The sequence below is a fragment of the Hyposmocoma kahamanoa genome, unplaced genomic scaffold, assembly GCF_003589595.1.
Source record: "Hyposmocoma kahamanoa isolate Upper Pololo Valley unplaced genomic scaffold, ASM358959v1 64, whole genome shotgun sequence".
NCBI classification, from domain to species: Eukaryota; Metazoa; Arthropoda; class Insecta; order Lepidoptera; family Cosmopterigidae; genus Hyposmocoma; species Hyposmocoma kahamanoa.
Genome location: NW_020653852.1, coordinates 17,680,573 through 17,694,661, shown reverse-complemented (window position 1 = coordinate 17,694,661; position 14,089 = coordinate 17,680,573). Strand labels below are relative to the sequence as shown.

General features: G+C 37.5%; 2 protein-coding genes across 2 annotated transcripts; one reads left to right on the top strand and one right to left on the bottom strand.

Annotated features, from left to right (window-relative positions):
• Nucleotides 1–221: 221 nt before the first annotated feature.
• LOC113230925 (juvenile hormone esterase-like) lies at nucleotides 222–2,677 on the bottom strand (the record flags this gene model as incomplete). The annotated part of the gene is made up of 2 exons (XM_026465034.1): nucleotides 222–424; nucleotides 1,557–2,677. Coding segments are annotated over 2 exons (1,320 nt in total), but the record flags the coding sequence as incomplete, so codon positions are not given.
• A 4,545-nt stretch (nucleotides 2,678–7,222) lies between these two features.
• Nucleotides 7,223–13,786, top strand: LOC113230924 (acetylcholinesterase-like). The gene is made up of 4 exons (XM_026465033.1): nucleotides 7,223–7,235; nucleotides 8,347–8,483; nucleotides 9,882–11,209; nucleotides 13,524–13,786. Exons 1-4 carry the CDS (start codon nucleotides 7,223–7,225, stop codon nucleotides 13,711–13,713), a joined length of 1,668 nt encoding a protein of 555 aa, XP_026320818.1. The 3' UTR covers nucleotides 13,714–13,786.
• Nucleotides 13,787–14,089: the final 303 nt, after the last annotated feature.

Here is a 14,089-nt window from a genome sequence, read left to right as displayed (position 1 = left end):
GCAATTACTTTATTTATTTATTTACCTATTTCTACCGCCAAGCCGTAATGTGAGCATTACTGCCTTCCTGTCTTGAAGGGTAAGGGTGCTGATGAAATTACAGACTCTTGGGACTTGTCAACTTATGTCTCTTATGTCTTATGTCACTTGGTATCATAAAAAATCAAAAAGCAACTTGAACAGGTCTGATTTAATAAAAAAAACCTACCCTCTAAAAAAACATTTTCACAGTTCATCGTGCCACTTTGAGTCAGGGAAGAACTCATTCTTCAATTCATCCCAAAACTTAACTCTCTTTTCTTCAGGTACATTCACCATCTTCACTTTCTTGCCCATATTCAAAGCTTTAAGGTTTTTGCCAGGTTTCAATGGATCCCAGTGAATATTCTCTAATACGTCATCGTTTGTTGTCGGTGTTGGGTTTCTGAAAACACAACATCATTTATCAAAACTTGAAAGCTTTATTACAAACACGTAGTTTATTTTTGGAAATAAACCTTTCCAAAAGAACGGCTAATATCTACAATACAAGACTTGTGCTCGAGTATCCTATACTCGTAATAACGACGACTTTATCTACTGTATCCAGAAAGTTAGTAGCAGTAGAGCTCCTTATGAAAGAGTTCATCCAGGTAAGTACTGCCACCTTACCTATTTCTGCAGCCAAGCAGTAATGTAAGCATTACTGTGTTCCTGTTTTGAAGGGTAAGGCAGCTGGTGACAATACAGGCACATGGGACTTGTCAACTTATGTCTCAGAATGACGGGCGCACTGGTAGTGCCCCTCAGATCATTGTTATGGACAGGCTTGTAGCTTTCCATCAGGCGCACGACTTGTTCGTCCCGTCACTTGATGTTATATAAAAAAAGAAAGACCGTTATAAACTTGTAAATCTTTTTACAATGACTAAAAATTAACTTATCAGATTTCTTGCAAAAAATTGAACTAATTTTTAAGCGACTTCAAAAAAATGAGGAGGTTCTCAACTCGGCCGTATTTTTTTTTTGTATATATTTTACGCGATAACTCCAGTATTTGTGAACCGATTTTCATGATTCTGTTTTTGTTGGAAAGAGGGTACCTCCATAGTGGTCTCATTTCATTTTGAAGAAAATCATCCACCTCTAAGGGTGGCTGATCACGCATGAACATTCATTTTTATAAATAGCGCCTAAATTTTACTTAAGGAACAATTAATTTAATGGTTGGTTTTGCTATTCTCCATTTCAAGGCGTTTTTCTCTCTCAATATATTTTGAGTAGTGAGAACCGATTTTTATTATCTCCTGTGTCAAGTCCCGTATAATGGCGAACTAGGGGATATTTCAATAAAACTTAAGCAAATAGACGTAATTCCACGTACTTTTGAGATCGGTTTGTTTTAGTACTCTGTACTGAGATTATATAAGTTAATTTTTAGGTGTGAACGTCGTAACGTATAGAATCACAAGCAAGGTACCTACTTTCCACTTCACCTAGCGTTTACACAAACAATTATTTAAAGGAACATAAGCCTTTCCTGTCACTTAAAAATTACAAGTATTTGAGCATTGTACCCGCATTTAGCGAAATTCGCCCATAACCTCGCAATTTTCTTAATGAACTGTCTTTCATTCGACGCCTCAACACTTCTGTAGACCTCGTTTACTGATTTACATTTGAATAGATAGCAGATTTCGTCTCCAGTCGTGGCGCCCGAATAATTTAGACGGAGGGAATCCCATCCAATGTTCAAGGATCCTTTAAAAGCAAACCGGTACAAGTAAATATTGCTACAAGACGCCGAAGCGTGAAGTTTGGCCTGTCGCAGCAATGGGTAGATAACTTGATCAGAAACATATCTCGCATATCGGCGAAGACTCCCATCTCCAATTGTTCCATTAACAAAATAAAAATCCAATATCTTCCTCTGTATCTTCCTATATCTTTTATCTCCGTACTCGTCTGGCGGTCCCTCGAATGGCAACAAGTATTGGAAGTTATAATTGAGATACTTTAGGAGCTTTTTGTTGTTAACAAAACCCTTCAATTTGAGAAGGGCCTCCAAACTTGTATATCCGATCATTACGTCAACGTCGTTGTTCGCCATGCCTCGTTTGTAAACTTCAATCGGAGCTTTACTTATGAACGCTTGTTTTTGAGATATTTCTATTGATGGAGCGAATGAGTTTATCAGTCTTTGGCGATTCCTTACTTCTGTACTATCGAATAAATCTTCAGACAAGTCTTGCAGATCTTTTAACGAGACGTTTTCGAGTAATTCGTACAACCTCCAACGGTTCAACTTATTAAACGGCCCGTTTAGTCTCCAGTAAATTTTATTGAGTAACTCGGAACTGTATTGCCCAAAATCAGCCGGCGATAATGCACTTCCACTCTGTACAATAACCCTATTGAACAAATCCTCTGCGGACGAAGACAGTAGACTAGCAGCTACAATCGTTGCAGCATTACCGGAGCCTGCCAACGTAACTTTATTGACATCACCATTGAAAAGCGTAATATTGTTCCTTATCCATTTAAGAGCCATAAGGACGTCTTTGGCTCCCATATTTCCTGGAGCATAGTCATCACCTGTATTCAAAAACCCAAGAATCCCAGTTCTATAAGATACTGCTACGACCAAAACATCTTCGTCTATTAAAAAATCAGGTTCATGAAAATTTGATTCTTCATGTATCCAAACTAAGATAGAGTAATAATCTTTTCTATTATCCTGTATAGGCATATATATAGAAAGATATAAACAGTCTTCAGTGAGTTTTGAAGAGCACGTGTCGTTATGAGGTCTGCTATAATCGTATGTGAAATCGTCTAGCCATGATGGATGTAATTTTGATTCCTGGAAAGGAAATATTGTAGTATTACAATTTGTAAATAATGCCTTTGCTCAGATAGACGGTTTCATAGCCATCGTGAGGAACAGGTGTGCATCTGCCCTAAGGCGCCACCGCGGGGGCTCAAACAGCATCTTGTGTGTGTTCACAGATCGGTGGGACTCGCCACTTCTGCGTAGATGCATTGAGCTCCACACACTCATTTAGTTGTGTTGTCCTTTCAAAATTATATATATATATATTTATTTTATTTATAACACTATATGGATTTTTATCTGAAATAAAATATTTGAATTGGAATGTAACACTTTATCTCTGCAACTTAAAAATCAAACAAACTCAACATTTTAATTGATATTTGAAAGTATCAAAATATATCGGTTACTAGTCATTACGTCGTAATATTAAAAAAGATAACACCGAAACGCCTCCTTGAAAAATACAATAGTTTTTTGAGGGTCTACTTTATTACACCTATTGATTCCGTTCCAGTGGAAACACGCCAGTTAATACTGAACCAAGTATACAAGTTTCATGCAGGGAATTTTCCATTCAAAGTTATTGCTTAGTAGTGACTATACGAACCCTTGCATTTTTATTTATCAACGCACATCTAATCATGCCAATCCGAGTAAACGCAAACTCAAATTCTTTTTTAGAACAACGTCTCGTTATCAGCAAAAAAGAGGAAAAATTTCATTTTAACCCTAAATAGGCCATCTAATCGACGCCCAAATTAAATGGTTATTAACGCTATGAAGGAACTGAACAAATTTTGTTAAACATGTATTGATTTGTTATTATTTATTATGTAATGTAATATGAACAAATAATATAGTATACAAACAAATATTAGGTTCCAAGCAGCTATGATATAAATATGAAATATTTTCTCGTGCATGGTTGTCAATTTTCATCATAGTTTAATTTTGTTGAACAATATTGAATTGTTTTTGTAACGTATGGTGTAGTCTGTTTATGTATATTTACAAAAAAAAATAATTACTGTTACTATTATATACCACCACAGTATATAAACTTAAACGACATGCATTTCAATTACCAGTAAAAAGAAAACAGAGTAAATAAACTTACATTAAAAGTATTTTAATTGAAAAGTCATATTACAAAATTGAAGACTGTGTGTTAGATAAAGATGTATGGAAAGACGACATGAGTCTAGTTTCCACACAAATATGATTGAAATTATATTTCATAAAGAGCAATCCCTAGAGTTTCTTGTTCATTCTTCTCAGGAAAGTCAGCACATTGAACGAGCAATAGCTTAAAATATAATGTATAAAAAAATTTACCAATGGAATAAACGATTATTTGCCTTAGAGTAAATTTACAGGAAATTACTGAAACTTTGCAGCTGTTCTAGATCAGTTTAAATTGCCGCTGAACCGATTTAAAGCTTTGTTAGCATAATTTTTGTTACCACAGCATAACGAACTTTATACCATTTATGTAACGTACAAGCTATACGAGTCAAAAACAGCTCGCGCGTCTTCTCGAGTATTCTCACGCAGCCTCGGGAATTCCCGCAGCTACCGTATCGTATCTAGTTTACATGTTTGGTACAAGGTTCACTATGCCTACATACAATTTCGTTACAAAAATTCACTTCCATTCCATTCCACAGCTACGTAAATTGAGCCGAAATTACAACTCTAAATTAAACTAATTTCCTGACCTTTTCATACTGATGACTGAACTTAAATATGAGTTTAGTTCGCTTTCGCTTCAATCGACACTCGTTTACATGAATGGCGTGGCTAATGGCGATTATCATTCACTCATTGTCTACGAAATCACTTTTGGTCGCTTCTCAAGCAAAATAAAGATTTGATAGACGTCAAATACTGACCTTAAATCTCAGATGATTCAAAGGAGGTACGGCATAAGGCACCTTCCAGAATGCCGCGTAAGGCTTATTCTCAAGCACAGTAAACAATTTCCTTCCAACAACAGTAGTACTGTTCGATTTCAATATTACCAAATCATCTATCGACTCTTCCTTGGGCACATCTTCACTATCACACTTGGAATTTGCTAGAAGAACTGAAAAACAAATGACTGTCGCCTTGTATCCTAACAAAAAGTGCATTATTTTTTTTTCTCGTAAACTATAGAAAGTACAATGAAGATTGAATTTTATAAACTATTAAAATTAAAATCTAATATTTTCTTTTAACTTCAAACTAATGACGAATAAAATAGAGGTAAACAAGAACTCTTCCGTCTGTATTCCAGTAGTGACTAGAAGATTTTGACGTATGTGATGCTAGCTTCCATGTGGCCACGTCAATGTAAACTATGCTAATGCGCATGAATATGTTTTGAAAATACAATTTTAATGCTTTTCCTTTAAGTACCTAATAAGAAATGAAGCTAGAGACGAAATATTATAATCTATAAAGAATTACAGTACTCTGAAATTAAAGTATTTTCTATAACTGATGTTATAAAAAGGTGATGGAACGAACAATTCGTGCGCCTGATGGTAATAACTTACACGCCTGTCCATAACAGTTACAGTGCCACTCAGAGCATTAAATTGCAAAGGTCTGAGGGGCACTACCCCTGCGCCCGTCATCCTGAGACATACGTTGACAAGTCTTTTGTTTTGGTGAAATTACAGGTACATGGGCCTGTAGTTTCACCAAAACAAAAGACGTGAAAAAATCATTGACTTACAAATAAATGGACGACGGGTGTAATACAAAAACCACGAAAAAAATGTCCCAAGTCAACGTATTTAAACGTAGTGACATATAAAGAAATATGAAAAAGCTAAAACGTTGAATTTAAATTGTAATGTCATCGCAGTACTGTCTAATTTTGCTTGCTTCGCTGTCAGTCCAACAAACGAAGACTAAAGCGTGAATGACGCTCTGTATGCGATTTTACGCCCTATAAGTTCGGACACTTTTTAGCGCGGACCCGACGTCCATATAATTGTAAGTCAATGGAAAAAATAGAATGTTTTTATACACAACTGTTTAAAAAGCTGGACGATTTTGTTTTTTATTTATTATTCAATGTGTCGAGAATTTTCCTCTTCAGAATAGATTTTCTGTGTTCAATTCTGTAAAATACAATCGCATATACAGTAACAAGAGCTGTATTTTCTTAGAAACTAGGCCAGACCACAGAACCACAGCAATAATCTGATTTCAACAAATTCCCTGTATTGTGAGTACACTGAGCCACATAGTTCACTTTGAGGTACCATCTTTTTTACTAGTATAGTAACTTGTTATCTCAGCAAGTCCGAAGGGCAAAAAAAGGTAAGGAAATTCCGTTGACAAAAATTACTTATTCAACTTATTTCTTTTACTATTGATCACTAACACTTTTCGTTACTTAACACAAAATGGATCCGAAAACGGTGCAACTTGTCCCAATCTTCTTTTTCTCGCCGTTTTTAGGCGGGAAGAACCCTAGTTCCACGACTCATCAACCAATCAAAATGCTGTACCATCTCAGTGATATAAACAATTTAGCTCGGTGTGCATAGCAATTAAAGTGATATCCAAATTGCTTCCATCCAATTTGTTTATCCAAACTGCCTCCGTGGCCGAACGGTTACCATACCGGACTGCCACGCAGAGGTCCCCGGGTTCGATTCCCGGGCCGGGAGAAATATTTGTATGGCCTACATTTATTTCTCTCGTGAGTTTGGGTGTAATTTGTGGTTGTCTATGTGTGTGTCCATGGCACCCGCGACACAGGGTTTCCCTAGTGCGGGGCTATGTTGAATGTGTGCGTTATTATTATTATTATTATTATTATCCAAGAAATGAACCCTAACACTCGAGGAAATGCATACCCTTGAGTCCAGAGAGGCTCAGGCGTTATGTGGAATTAATTAAACCTATGGCTTACCGTCTTGGCCAGGATGTTGCGAACGTAGTAGGATCCCGAAGATTCACCACAACGACTCCCTTAGCTGCGCCGGGAAAGAAGGAAGGGTTGGCTCGCCTGACCCATACTGCTCGGACACTACCCAGACCAACCAGACCAAAACCAATTTAGAACCTCCTCCTACGGTGCCCACGGTGTTACCGTTGGACTGCAGAGATCGATTGCAGTTCCAAATTGTAAAAAAATATTTCAAGGGATTCATTTACATACAAGTACATTTTAAAAAGCACAGCATTATTTTGGCTTAAATTTGCCTTAGTTGTCATAAGCAGCTTATGCTCTAGAGAAACATTGAGTACCTATTGAGATAGATGTTCTCCCCTGTGATGTCTACTTGTTGGTAAATTGCAGCTTTGATGTCAAGCGTTTACAGCAAATCTACCCTTATTGTTCAAGCCTATATTTAGAAAGACCCTGTTCGTCATATCGTCATCAGCTAATATTCAGAATGCGTTATGGCGTTCAATGGTGAGTGCGAGAGTGACGACGCATATTTTGTATTGTGGTATTTTTAGTTACCCTCTAAGCGTTCTGGTTATTTTTAAATGTGTCATAACACGAATAACGTGTTACGAATGTATTAAAATTTTTATTGAATTGATATTCAATTATTTTTTATGTTAAATTCCTCCACTAGTTTGTTATAATTATTAATACAAAGATCGAACTCTGAAAAAAAATTCCTTTGATCCGGCCTTATTCGAACCCACGCCGTCTTCTAGCATACCGTGCCAGACGCTATACCAACTAAGCCACGGCACGAACCAGCGGACCTCACGAATTTTTCTATGTGTTTTTGTTGTCGTGTCTTTGTATTTGGTTTTTCAACAACTTTTTAGCCGTAGCGCAATCTATGAGAAATGTTAAGGATTTCGTCACCAAGTTAGATTACCTCGTTAGTGACCTTTACAGCTAGCCCTGGCTAGAGATGTCGCTATTCATTGTATTTAATTTTTTATTGAATTGGTATTCAATTATTTTTTATGTGAATTTTATTACTAGGAGTAATATTATTCCACTAGTTTTTTATAATTATTAATACAAAGATATAAAGATAGATAGCTCCTTGTTAAAGAGTTTGTCCAAAGAAGTACTGCCACCTTACTAATTTCTACCGCCAAGCAGTAATCTGAGCATTACCATGTTCCGGTGTAGAAGGGTAAGGGTGCTGGTGAAATTACAGGCACATGGGTCTTGTCAACTTATGTGCTAGGGTTCCGACGTAGTGGCAATGCCCCTCAGATCTTTGCGACTTGAAGCTCGTGGCACTGCAACTGTTATGAAGAGACGTTGCTTACCACCAGGCACACAATTTGTCATGTCGTCCCGTCACTTGATGACATAAAAAACAACGTAACTACAGCCAATAATGAGTCATTGCAAAATAGTATTATCATTAATCTTTATTACATTTATAACTCTTGATTAACCACAACGTTCAGTCGGTAGCATAGTAACTAATGATAAGTTAGTCATACAACTTATTTTTTACACTGACATGTTTTAAAACATTAATACAAAATGTGGAATAATATAATAAAATTTTGTTTTATAAATATTATATTAATTAATAATATAGTTTTATGTGACGTTGTCGAAACGACACATGGTAAAGTGGCAGGGAATATTTTTAAGACGTTGTTGAATGGGGATAGTTATTATGGTTTTATGGGGATTCCTTACGCCAAACCGCCGGTTAATGAGCTAAGGTTTTTGGTAAGTTAATCTGTTTTATTTATACTTCCGGACACGTAATTTAAGCTACCTTACATCTATTTTCTCAGATGCCTAAAATACAAACTTAGTAGCTATAGAGTTCCTTATAGAAGAGTTCGTTCAAGGAAGTACTGCCTACCTATATCTGCCGCTAAGCGGTAATAATGTGAGCATTACTGCGTTCCTGTTTGAAAGGGTAAAAGTGCTGGTGAAATTGCAGGTACATGGGACTTGTCAACTGATGTCTCAGGGTGACGGGCGCAGTGGTAGTGCCCCTCGGATCTTTGCGATTTTAAAACTCTGAGTGGCACAGCAACTGCTATGGACAGGCGTGTCTCTTAGCACCAGGCGCACAACTTGTTAGCCCCGCCACTTGGTATCATAAAAATACATTTAGAAAGAAAAATAACAAAAATATTGTTGTCATCGAAGAAAAAGTTATCAGTTTTAGAAATTCTAAAAATTACATAATAGTTTTTGATCAATCAGTAAGGAGTAATATGGTTGCCCGCAGGTTTGCTCGATGCTCACTCGAAGTTAAAATAACGCTGTTTAAAGCCTACAGCCAATATTTCTACTCGAGCAGCCTGTGGGTGAGGTGTAAGAAACGTGCCTATACGTTCAATATAACAACGCATTTAGAGTGCTGATGGGACTGCGAAACTGAAGCAGTGCCTCGCCCATGCGGAAGCTCACGCGGACAGCTTCCAGGCCGTAATACGGAAAAAGATTGTCTGGCTGTTAAGTAACGTGAGGCAAAGTCCCAACAGCATTCTAAGTGCAATAGCGGGAAGTTTTGACTGACTAACTGTAAAGTTCTGAATAAAGCAAATTAAGGGCGTAGCCAAATTTATAGTGTAGTTATAAATTAAGCCTGCATTCATTGACTTACAATTATATGGACGTCGGGTCGGCGCTAAAAAGTGTCCGCACTTGTAAGGCGCTAAAATCGTATACAGAGCTCCAAACTCCGCTTTAGTCTTCATTTGTTCTACTGACAGCGCGATACTGCGATGACATTACAATTTAAATTTCGAATAGGTTGACTTGGGACATTTTTTTCGTGGTTTTTGTATTAGACCCGTCGTCCATTTATTTGTAAGTCAATGCCTGCATTGTACTAAATTAACCTTGTTTTTAAATTCTCGTACTAACAAACTATGGATATTTTTAATGATCAGAAATCAAGAATTATTATTATTATTAAAAAGATAAATAATTTCCAATTAATATTTTCCCGATTAGATGTAGAACTTTCAAAAAGTATGAAGCGGTTACGGCATAACTGCTTTAGATTATTCATCACATACTCAACTCTAACATTAACAAAATTCGATAAACATCGTTCCAATAAACCACTTCAAACAATTCAAAACAAATCCAATTTATTGTCCGCAGCCGCCGCAGGCCCTTGACCCTTGGCCTGAAGTACTTGAAGCTACAAAGGAGAAAGTACCTTGCATCCAATTCAACTGGAACATCAAGAGGGGACGATCCAGGGGACTTTATGGACAAGAGGACTGTCTCTATTTGGATATCTTCACCCCTGGCCTTGATAACATCCACCGCCCTGTCATAGTCTTTCTGTACAACGAATACTTCAAAAACTCGTATAATAAGACAAAAGATTATGCTCCTGACTTTTTTCTCGAAGAGGACGTCGTCGTTGTTACAATATCTCATCGCCTCGCTGTGTTCGGGTTCCTATCTTCAGAGGACGAGACGTTGCAAGGCAACGGGGGATTAAAGGATATAGTATCTGGCTTACAATGGATAAGAAACAATATCGAACGTTTTGGAGGAGACCCGAATAAAATTACTCTGATGGGTGCTCAAGGAGGAGGGGCTGCGGTCGATCTGCTCATACATTCGGAAGCGAGGCAATTGTTCCATTCAGCAATCTTACAAAGTGGCACGTCTTTATTCTCTATATATTTGCAGGAAGGCGCTAGAGAACGCGCTTTCAAATTAGCGGAAATTCTAGATCGTAGTACGGGCAATGGCAATACTCTAGTAAAATATCTAAACGAAATTCCGCCCAGGGATTTGCTAGCGAAACAATTGAACTCTATTTCCAAGGATTATAACAAGGAACAACAAAGAGGCCTGCTCCCTTTCGGCCCAATTGTGGAACGCGAAGGTCTTGTAACGCGATACCCCGAGAGCTCGCAGAAAATCGACTTGCCTGTTATGATTGGATTCAACTCTAGAGAAGGTCTAGAAATGTCACTAGAATTTCTAATAGAGCATAGATACTTAAGTTTTGTGCAAAAAGATTTTACACTGTTAATGCCGTGGCGTGTTAATTTCAAATTTAACCCGATTGATGATTCCTACGAAGATGCGATCAATGATTTGAAAAAATTCTACTTTAAAAATGGAAAAGTTACTATAAACAGTGTTCCTGAGTATATTACCTATGCAAGCGATCTTACGACTTCATCCATAGACCGCACAGTGCAATTTTACGCGAATATATCAACAAAACCTATTTATTACTACCATTTTGATTATTACAGCGATTTGAATGAGAATAAAAACGAGTTGTTGAAACTGGCACAAACAAAAGATGGTACATGGGGGGCGGCAACAGGTGATGAGCTGTGTTATCTTTTTAAATGTCCCAGTTTGAAGAATGCTTATTTACGGTACAACAAAACGATGTCTGAAGAAATAGTGGTGTTAAGGAAAATGGTCAAAATGTGGACGAACTTCGCTAAACATGGGTGAGTGCATCGAGTTCTTTGGATTTTGTGATTGCTACTCATTAGAAATAAAACCATTTTTTTTCAGTCAGCCGTGACTATGGGACCCTGTTTTTTTATGTACCAATATAAGATCATTGATGAAACCTGTAAAATGCCTAAAACAGAAAAAACAAATATACGTCATCCGAAACAATAGCTACAGACACCAAGTGACGGGACCAACAAGTCGAGTACCTAGTAATAAGGGTCACGCCTAACCACAACAATTGCAGTGCCACTCTGAGCTTTATGTTGTACAGATCCGAGAGCACTATCATTGCACCCGTCACTCAGATCGAGACTTCAGTTGACAAGTTCCATGTGTCTGTAATTGCACCATTAATACTAAGAACTCACGGAGCGATTTTCACCCGCCGCCGCCATGGCTGCGGGAAAAGTGATTTATTTCAATACGCACGACACCACAGATTTGTGCGATCATATAGTCGCCGCAGTTGCGGAACGGAGACGCAAACTTGGCAGAAGAGCTATAATCTCAAATTTGCGGTGTCGCACGTATTGGAATAAATCAATTGTCCCTCACACATGGCGCGAGCGGGTGAAAAGTCCCGCAGTTATATACGATCAATCAAGATCATCCGTTAAGTCCCAGACTTCGCCATGGAACCAGAAACGCTCGGTTTTACTAGTATCCCGCGAATATTGCGGCTACCGCTTGCGTTTTCGTTTGCGATGGTTGCTTGCAACCATGAAGTGTGTTACAAAATTTTACATACATCTACATTCCATGGAACAACAGCGGAAGCGGAGGTTAAAAACCGCTCCGTGAGTTGTAAGCCTTACCCTTCAAAACCGGAACGCAGTAATGCTCACATTACTGCTTTGGGGCAGAAATAGGCATGGTGGTAGTTGTTCCCTAGACGAATTATTTCACAAAGAGTCGTACTGCTGCAATATTTTTCTAGAATGTGTGTGGAAGGTGGTAGCCCTACCAGTAGTATACTTCGTCGGCTACATTTGGAAATTCGTAACTCCGTTTCTAGACGAAATCCGTTTTTTACTCTTCAAACGCAATATCGGGCAATTAAAGCTTAAAATATAATTTCTACACCTTCTTTTAGTTATAAAATAAAGATATACTTAGACTGTTACATAATTATTTGTAGTAATAATAAAGCCGACGACTTGTGTGTTTCTTAAACCCCGGAGTATTTTTCAAAGGTCTTGCATTAATCTTAGCATACAAATTTTGCGCGTAACTTTATAGAGATTCTATACTTAGCGAGATGGGTGGATGGCACAAACTACGGAAGGCCTACACTCTGCAGTGCGTGAAGTCAGGTTGTGAATGATGACAATCTATAGTTCAAGTTTGCTCATCATCTTATCTACTTTCACAAATACGCATTTTCAGTTGCAATTTAGCATCTAGCATTTTTATAAATAATTCTTCTCAAAGAAGTTCTTAAGACTTTCGTTACCAAGCTACTTTTAGTAACAAACAAAGTAAGCGAAGTTTGTTCCAAGTCGGACATAGTTTAGCAAAATATTTGAACAATCCGGCCTCGGTTTTAACAATGCTTTTGTAGTTTGACAAGATGCTCTTTGATCCCAAACACTTTACTCTCATTAGAGACACCCGATATCTTTTCGGTTACTGATGATGACTGAACGGTGTTTTTATTTCATTCGAATTTTACTACAATCGCTATGTTTTATTATATTGATTACGCTAAATCCTAATATTATGCAGACTCTACGCCCAGCATTAGACTCGTAAAGACATATATCGAGTAGTAAGGTATATTTTAAGTTTCTTATTTACAACTATATCAAACCAAATCATTTGTTTCGGATCAAATAAATCCATATACAATTACAAATTTAAAATTAAAATTTATACATTAAAAACTAATATTGCATAACATAAACATTGTAACTAAAATAAATAAATAAATAAATAAGGTCGAAGAAATTTCGTTTATGACCAATCGTCAAAAAAAACAAATAAAATAATGTTGAGCATGCAAAATAAAGAACTTAATGTAAACCGCCACATGAAGCTGCACCCAATGGGCCTGGACGGGGCAGTCTACTTTGTTCGCTACAACAGTCAGAATGCTGTTAAGGCTTCCAAGCACACGTCGCCAAAGTGAGGCTACCCCCTTCCTCAGAATGGCATAAAAGCCGTCTGAGTCGCGGTAACGCCAACAACATCCTAAGCGCGTTGTTGTACTACCCTCAGAGTCTTGTCACACAATAACGTTACACCCCACAACTCAATATTACATCACATCATCAATAACTTCAAAACATTGTTTTTTTATTTCAGTAACCCGACGCCAGATTCGTCAGACGTACAGTGGCCACCTTATAACATCAACACTAAACAGTACCTGCATATTGGACGCAACATGGAGGTCAAAGAAGATCTACGTGGAGACAAGTTTCGGTTTTGGAGTGAATTTGTCAAGAAATGGGAAAAGAAGTTGAAACCAACCGGAGTCAACGATGAATTGTGATCAAGATTTCATCGTTCATAGAAAAAGGACACAAATTTTTGTAGCAAGTTGCTTATTTAATTATAACGATAAGAGACAATGTCGAATTCTTAGGTCTTCGCGATTGTTACAGATAGGAACATAAACTATTTTTTTAAATCTGAATCGTATATCTTTTTCAAACAGACCAATGTTTCAGGCCTTTCGCAGGCGGTTTTACTCTCGTTTCCGAAATAATTGCAGTCAAATAAATAATACCAACCACATTAAAAGACAATGTCAAGAATGAAGCTTCAAACGCATCCTTCGTCTTTTAATATAGTCGGGTATTACTTATTTCACAGTAATTGTTTCGCACGGATGTCGGACTAAAGCCTTATTCAGAGGGACCGCGCGC

What these genes read in the sequence shown, in the direction of transcription:
- LOC113230924 (XM_026465033.1), top strand. An exon ending in TTAATGAGCTAAGGTTTTTG is followed by an intron (nt 8,484 to 9,881) that starts GTAAGTTAATCT and finishes TATTGTCCGCAG; the next exon opens with CCGCCGCAGGCCCTTGACCC. An exon ending in ACGAACTTCGCTAAACATGG is followed by an intron (nt 11,210 to 13,523) that starts GTGAGTGCATCG and finishes TTTTTATTTCAG; the next exon opens with TAACCCGACGCCAGATTCGT.